This window comes from Saccostrea echinata, unplaced genomic scaffold (genome assembly GCF_033153115.1).
Source record: "Saccostrea echinata isolate AGI-Se365-2 ecotype Australia unplaced genomic scaffold, CSIRO_AGI_Sech_v1 ptg000030l, whole genome shotgun sequence".
NCBI lineage: Eukaryota > Metazoa > Mollusca > Bivalvia > Ostreida > Ostreidae > Saccostrea > Saccostrea echinata.
In genome coordinates, this window is record NW_026889779.1 from 4,237,457 (window position 1) to 4,246,165 (window position 8,709).

The 8,709-nt window shown below is 34.7% G+C and overlaps 1 protein-coding gene across 1 annotated transcript; it reads left to right on the forward strand.

Annotated features, from left to right (window-relative positions):
• LOC133197122 (tripartite motif-containing protein 3-like) lies at positions 1-8,709 on the forward strand. The gene is made up of 3 exons (XM_061332977.1): positions 1-363; positions 5,353-6,657; positions 7,159-8,709. Exons 2-3 carry the CDS (start codon positions 5,371-5,373, stop codon positions 7,816-7,818), a joined length of 1,947 nt encoding a protein of 648 aa, XP_061188961.1. The 5' UTR covers positions 1-363; positions 5,353-5,370; the 3' UTR covers positions 7,819-8,709.

Sequence of the window (8,709 nt, forward strand, 5' to 3'; positions counted from 1 at the left end):
TGTAAGCGATCGATCGTGGAACGTCTTGTACAAAGGTGTGCCGGGGTGTATGTACATAACTTATTATCAAATACTGACAGCTACATTTTCTAAAGCTGTTCAATGCTATGCTGTTTAAATGAGGATTATTAATCCCCCGGAGGAGTTTTTTGGAATCAACGATCTTGCTCTGAGACCATGATTTTGGCGCGAAGATCTAGTCCAAGTTAATTAAGATCAATGTTGTAATTGTCAAGGTCTATATCTTAAATTCTGACATTTATGGAAACTGGTTTTGAATTTTAAACCACACATCTGAGTTCGAGATGACGAGATAAGAAACAAAACCAGATCTATCTTGGAGTGATCTTGAGAACTTAACAGGTACGTATTGTAAATTGCAGCAATTATTATCAATTGTGACATGTGAGTACGGGGGTTTTTATTAATGGGACAGTGCACGTATATATCCACTACTGAAAATGTATATAAACAAATATAACTGAGCAGTATACGTAAGTATGTCTATAAGAATTTTTTCCCTAATAAATAGTTTGTTATTTTCTTAACTTCAGGTTTGACGAAATTTAGCATTGCTAGAAAAATCATGCATTCTTCAATTTTATGTTTCCTGTAGCGTTTCGTACTCTGAAATCATTGTTAAAAACGTCGTCGATCGAATTTCATGTACAGCGTATTTTTCCTAACCCGCACAAAATCCATGAATTTCCCATTTATCAAAATGTCCATTACCTGCCCTCCACCAATAACTCTATTGTTGCTGAATAATGTGCAATTTTCGATAAATCTATTACTGTCGCGAAATTTCCCTTTAAGTGAATGTGAATTGTTCCAAACCAATTTGTCTGTTATTTATTTCATTCTACGTGAGCTTTTTACAAGAATTGTGGTACGAATTATGTTTCAGAAATAGGGGGGTATTCTCTATTGATTTTGTCATTAACGAAATGGCTTTCTCAGATGAAGTTAAGAATTCACCTCAATTATTTATCTTAAAATCGATTTTTTTTTTCTAGAAATAGTTATACAATGATCCCTAAATATATGATTTTTATTTTTGCAATTCAGTTCTTAATCCCAGTATTCCACAGGTGTATGCTTATCTGAATTAAACAGATAAGTCTCTTTACATTTGAAAAAAATATAAAAGGTTTGAACATTTGAATTTTGAAAAGCATAGCAGTTTTGTGTAGGTGCGAAGACAGACGTGTTCAGCTTTTCTTTATTGATCAGGACACGGTTTAATTTTAAAGGTGAAGATTGAAAGAAGCATACTCAATACCTCCCATTTAATTTTGCCTCTCTTTAAATCTGGTATTCATCATTCACTGAATTGGCGTTCCTGAACTCCCAGTAAACATAATAATCTTTCATATTGGGTTAATTGGTTTCAAAAAAATGTCAAGTATGGTCTTGAAGTCACCTGTTTTTATTTTCTTTCCAATCTTTTATCAAGAAGGATTCTCGTAAAAAGACACAGCTCACGAACTAAATTTATTTTGAAAGAAGTTGTTTAAGGTTTTGATTTGCAAGATACCTGTATTTATTGAAAAAGGACAGATATACGTACATTTTAAAAAGAAATGACCCTCTAAAAATATTTTATATAAGAGTTAACATTTTCTCTTCAGACAAATGGAGTTACATCTTAATCAGCTTGTCCTGACTTGCAGTGCCATCAATGACATTTTTATTGCAATTCAACGATAAGATTTTTGTTATGTACTCAATGTTTGCCCCAGGATAATCATCAAACCTTTATTAATGTACTTTAAGTGTCATATTTAGGAATATTTTTAAAATCTTAAAAAACGAATTTCACATTTTTAAAACGGACCAATCTCTAGAAATGTCAATCAGAATTATATTCAAAATAAGCACATGGTTTGACTACAGAGGGTCATTAAATGGCAAATAAACTCCTTGAAGTAAATCCTAGAAAGCTGCCCAGGGCAGTGTCACATAGAACAATCTATGCATCTATTTGTTCAAAGAAATTGGAACCATCAGTAAACTTTGAGTCCTGATTATTTTATCATCATGTTTAACAACTAGCATCTGACCAGCTCTATCTTTTAACTCCTCAAAAATCGCTAAGATTAAATGTTCTAGGCGTGGTTCTTTGAAGTCCCTTGGAGGAAATATTTGGTAGACATATACAGTTGTATATACTGCATTTATTGGACAAGTTTCAGCCCAAGTAGTGACAGCCTTTCACACGTGTCTGGAAGTTTTCCAAATATCATGTCAACTGGAAGGTCGGTATTGAAAGTACGCAGTCTAGTAGAAAATTTCCTTGACTTTCCTCAACAGCAGTATATGTTTGTAAAAAATTACATTAAATTTTTTGTACGAGTGTAAAAAGAAATATATGGGCACCATGCTACTGATTAAACACTTAATAATATTCCCATAAATATCAAGCTTGTCGTAATTCTCCTAAATTGATAACAGTGATCTTACAGACAAGTCAAATCAAAGCATAACAGATGAGATACAGGAATGGAACTCATTCATTACTTGATACCTGAAGCCTGAATCCATACTTATTAATTATTAAAGGTATCAAATGGAAAGTTATGCTATTGCTATATTTGTCAGTGATACATGTGTAAGCAGTGGCATCCATATAAATTAGGCAGGTTGTACTTAATTAAGTATCGATCTATTACTAACTATACCTGCAATTTAGAGTTCAAATCAGTGACTATCCTAACAAGCATTATAAGACTGTTTTGTAAGTATATCTCATATCTTTGATGACTGCTATTGAAAATTATTCCTGTGCTATAATTATTTTCATGACCATGTAATCGAAGATCGGGGGCACACAATTTTGGTCTTTGTGTGTCCCCTAAAAATTAACCTTGCCATAACTTTAGAACGGTTGGTGCTGAGGCTTTCATATTTCACAACGTGTATTCCTTTTGACAAGACCTTTCTTTAGGTATCAACATATTTGACCCTTTGATCTTGACATTGATGTTTGACCTACTTTTGCAAAATTTTAACGAACTTTTACCTTGGCAAAACTTTAAGACGGTTGCTGATAGCGTTTTTATTTTTTCACATGTGTATTTCCTGTGATAAGACCTTATTTTTCGGTACAACATTATTATACCTTTTGACCTTGTCACTGGAGTTTGATCTACTTTCAAAAAGTTTGACAGTGACCATAATTTCTAGACGGATAGAGCTAGAACTTTTTTATTTCACTTATCTTAGTATTGTCTGTGACCAGACCTTTCTTAGGATTCCGACAGTTTTGACCTCAAGAGCTTGACCTACAATTGAAAAATTTTAACATTGCTATAACTGTAGAACGATGGGTGCTACAGCTTTCATAGTTTTCTTAGGCATTCCTTTTGACAAGGCCTTCCTTCAGTACCAGTAATTTAGACCTCATGACCTTGCAGTATAACCTACCTTTGAAAAACTTAAACGTTGGGTATAAAACCGGTATCTGAATGGATGGGTCTAAGGCTTTTATATTTCACGTGTATATTTCTTGTGGTAAGACCTTTCCTTGGGTACCAACATGTTTTGTCCTTATGATCTTGACCTTGGAGTTTGACCTACATTGAAAAACTTTAACTTTTTCCATATCTTTTGAACAGTTGGAGCAAGTTTTTTCCCTATTGTTTATTGTTTGTGACGAGACCTTTTTGGGTACCGACATTTTGACCTCATGACCTTGACGTTTGTCCCACATTTGTGAAACAACCTTGGCCATCAGCTGTCATTATGGTGCATAAATGTTTCTCAAACACATCTTGTTTAAAAAGTAAAATAAATGCCTTCAAAGTTAGTAATAAAAAATATCTTTATGTAAGTAATATGTGCATTCTGTACAATTTAATGATGTTATTTTCATAAAACTTTAGAGAAGTAAATATAAAGTTAAAAATAAAGATTTTTTACTTCCATAAAGACAACCAGTTCATCAAGCTTGTACATCATGACGGGTAGAGTTTTCACAATTAAACATGCAGATAACATTCTTTAAAGTGTATTGATCAGTGGCCACATTTACAATGCTTTAAGTATGCATTACTTTTTGATTTTAGAATTATAACTAAAATGTGCTTTGGCTTAACAGGATTCATCATGAATATCATCAACTTAATCTCAGTCCTTAAAAGGCCTTTGTTTTAAAACAAATATTTACAGTTCAGTGAGTACACAACCGAAACAAGGCACACAAAACGATGACACGAAGATAGAACAAATAAGTTTACATGGTTCATGTGCTTTATTCATAATTGATTAAAGGTGTGCCATATTCATTTCGTACAAGCTTTATTGTGGGTAGAGGAAGTCCCATGTCAAAAACTACGCGTAGTAATTTCCACACAGAAAATAAAGTTTGTAGATTACTCATCAGAACTCTTTCGATGGCGGAGATCCAAAGGTGGCACAATGGAATATTCAGATAAATATTCACATCAAATAAGATACAATCATCATGCAGTGTTATCTAGCAAAAATTAAAAGCTTGCAGGTAATCACTGATATGATATCAGAATATGTGTTTCAAGAGAAAGGCTAGGGCTATTTCAACTTTCGCATTGAAAAATCTTTTAACATAGGTTCCATTATATGCATATTAGAATTAAGATGATACAGTGTAACTCATGTTTAATGCATACTCTTCTCAGCTGCATATTGTATATTGAAGAATTCATTCACTTTATTGAAATATGACTTAACATAAACGTAAAAAAGTTTTTTCCCTCTATTATCTATAATCTCGACTCCTAAAGTGTTTACCTTCTATGTTAAATAAATTATTCTACCATAGAAAGCCATGGAATTCAAAACTTTTGGCTGACAGACAAATATAACGAATGAAAATATCTAAATGTAAATATGACAGGTGATTAAATATCTGTATTGTTGAAATCCAAAGGCATTAGCCAGGAATCTCGATCTACAGGCAAGTGGCTGTAATCCACTTATGCTGATCACCCTTGCTCACCAAAATGATTATCCCACAAAATATTTGTACAGGAAACAAAGAAATTTGTTCAAAATTGCCACTTTTCATTGAATGAATGTGATTTACAGAGACATCCGAAGCTAGCACTATTGTTGCCCTTAGCAGAAAAAATTCTTTGAGTTCCAAAATATCGAGGTTTGGCAGGAAACAACGTTAGATTTAGGTTATACAGAGTTATATCTTTATTGCTTCAGTAATCGGTCTGAGGAATTTCTTCGAGAGCAGCAAGGTTTAAAAATACGTAACAATGATTTATCTGGACAATACTTATTAAGATAATCTACTTAAATCTAGGAATAAAAGTGCTAACTTTCAATGCCTTTTTCTAATAACATGCTTTCTATGACTTTCAGTTGAGTTAGTCGATAAAAATGGAGTCAAAGGAGGAGGAAGTTTCAACACCTTTAACAAATGGAGTTGACCATTCCGAAAATGCCACCCCTGAAACCCCAGAAAAGAAACTTTCTGACCCGATCGCTGAATGTTTCATTTGCAAAAATGTTTACAACGTGCCCAAAGTGCTACCATGTTTCCACAGTTTTTGTTGCCAATGTTTAGAGGACCATATTTCTAAGTCATTGAATCAAAATGGACAGAGACATTTTGCATGCCCAATGTGCGAAGAGAAATGTGAAATTCCTTCGGGTGCGCTACCAGGACAGTGTGCACACGCTTTTCAAGACGACCTCTTTCTAACAAAGCTAGTGGAGTTACAAAGTGCAATGTGTGAAGGCAAAGAATGTGATATTTGTGAAAGGAGAGAAGAAAATACACCAGCATCACACTGGTGTATGGACTGCAATGATGCCCTTTGTGAGGTATGTCTTAAAGTTCACCTTCATGGGAAAACAACAGCCGGACACTCTTGTCTAGCTATTGCAGAAATGAGAAAAATTCCTCTGGAAACTTTGATGAAGCAAAAGAACAAAGTTCCCTGCTCAAAGCACAGTGAACTTATCACTCTGTTCTGCGTCGACTGTCGAGAACCCCTCTGTGTTCAATGTATGGCTGTGTCCCATCGAAGATGTGAAAACGTTATCACCGTTGCAGACGCTTTAACTTCCAGGACAGATGTCAACGACGTCATCACAAGACTCCAAAAGTTACAAATGACCGTAGAGAATGCTGGTGGAATAGGACAGCCAGATAGAACATTAGAAAGTAGTATCCATGAAGCTCAAGAAAGAGTAAATACCGTCTGCGATTCCATTTGTAACAGAGTTCGCCAGTATCAATCAGTTCTATTAAAGAATCTCCAGCTGCAGGCAGAAAAGGCTAAAGGGCTTTTACAAGATCGCATCGAACCAAGAAAATCAGGGTTGAAATCAATCAAAGCTGCGAATGACAGGATGCAGACAATTTTACGCTACGGAAGCGATGTGGAGATACTGCTAGCATATAACCAAGTACGAAAAAAGCTAGATTCTTGCCAGGGTGCCATTGGTAACACGGAACAAAAAGGTCCCTCCGTTCGACTAGAATTCATCTTGGATGAAACAGTAGAACGTTTTGTCGAAAGCTTTGACAGACTTGGAGATCTAATGGTGGATGAGGGAGATTCTGACGAAGGAATTAGTTCGTGGGGTGTCACTTGTACGTCATCAGACGACATTATTGTTACAGACTGCAAGAACAAACGCATTCAGAAGTTCAGTAAGGTAATAAATTGTAGATTGAAGGTTTCTTATTTTGTTTGGAAACAGGTCGTAAATTATTCTTTTATGTGTCCTAGTAGACGTATCTTGTAATTTAAAGTAAAATTTGATTAATGGAATTTAGTCTATAAACCCTGCCATCAAATATTAGTTCCTTAAACTGTAAAGTAAAATTTGTTTAATGACATTTCGTCTATAAACCTTGCCATCAAATATTTAGTTGATTTAGTTCAACAGCTGTATGTTTGTACATCCGAAAAATATATCCTTTGAGGATAGATATCGCTCTTTTATTTAACCTTATTTTTTTCATTGAGATTTATGTCGTAAGATCTTAGTGAAAGATACCCTGGATAGTTAAATTTAAAAAAAAAATAAATCAAAATTTTGGTTTATCAATCTTTTTGAAATCAGTGGTTTGAAAAAATGAATTAAAAAAATAGAAATCAGTAGCTTATTTCTATGAAATAATGAAAATGATATCTAGATTTTCTTTATTTGCAGTTCGGGGATTTAGTTGATTATGTACAGCTAGAGGACGAGCCAAGGGATATCACTACTTGCGGAAACCGAGATGATGTTGCCATTACAATGATAGGCAAGCTAGTCATCTTCCTCGCCACACGAAAAACCATGCAGCTGATCAAACGCGCAAAGACCGAACGACAATACGATGGAATTTCTTACTCCGAAAAAGACGCCTTTCTGATTGTCTCGTCAGTGCGCGACCAGATAGTTGATATAATACACCTAGATGGGAGCATCTTGCGCTCGTTTGGGGGTGGAGCAGGTGATCGGGTACTTTTCAACGAGCCGCGATATGTCTCAGCAACACCAGATCGAACTGTCATCGTTTCAGATGTCGGCCAAAACGCCGTTATCTGCATAGACCACACTGGAAGGGTCGTTTTCCGGTACAAACCAGATGGTCAAAATAGCCTGAAGAAACCACAGGGCGCATGCGTGGACAAGCTTGGGAACCTTTTTGTAGCAGATTTCGGTAACAATCGCGTACAATTGCTGGCCAGTGATGGCATTTTTCAGAGACATGTACTTGGAATAGAGAGCGCGTTGGAAAAACCCGTGGCAATACGAGTAAGCGGAAGCAATCGGATGGTCATAGTTCAGAGTGATGGGATGGTTAAGGTGTTTAGCTATTCATAAGCCAATATTCTAGAGAATTTTTACAGCACAATATGCCAGTAGTAAAAGAGGTACAGCTCTTATGTCAATATTTTTAATTGCTTTACAATGCCAAAAGTCGAAGATATTACGCAAACAAACAAAATTCACTTCAGCAAAGGTACATGTATCTGGGTGAATAGATAAGATTCATTGCAATTTCTTAATTCATTTTACCTACAAAATCTTATCAAATAATATCTTACTTTAAAGAGCTTATGCCGATAACCTTATACTTTACTACCTCCTGCACGCTCCGAATAGAAATGTGAAATGATATATCTTATTAAAGAAAATTTAATCGCATATTTAACGTTTCCTTTGGAGATTTAAACGCATATTTTAGTCCATAAGATTAGATGTAATCTCCTTCTCGTAATCTTTGCCAGCCTTTCAAGTTCAGTGAAATTATCTCCTGCTGGTCGTTTTATTAATCAGAAATCCTAAACGTAATCTTGCCATAACTTTCAGTGTACCTCCCAAATGAAGTGATTCACTGTATTACTGCGAAGGCCCATTTATATTCTTTCCATTACTCCACACTTCCATTGTGTTTTATACTCGTTCTTATATTCAAGTACATCGTATAAAATATTCTACGCAATCAATGCTACTACATGTTGTTTAAAAAAAAAAAAAAGGAAGTCAATTTTTCTTATATATCAAAAATGTCCTTTAGGATTTGATATCCAGTTCACAAACCACAATAGAGTGCATTATCTTTATCCGTCCAAAGTAAAGAAAAAAAAGCATTATAATTAGATTTTTTTTTTACAAACTTCACGTTATTCTTATATCAATGCACTGTTTGCTTTGTAAAGTTTTATAATGTAAAATTTATTTATATACGACTATGACATGTATTGCGAATAA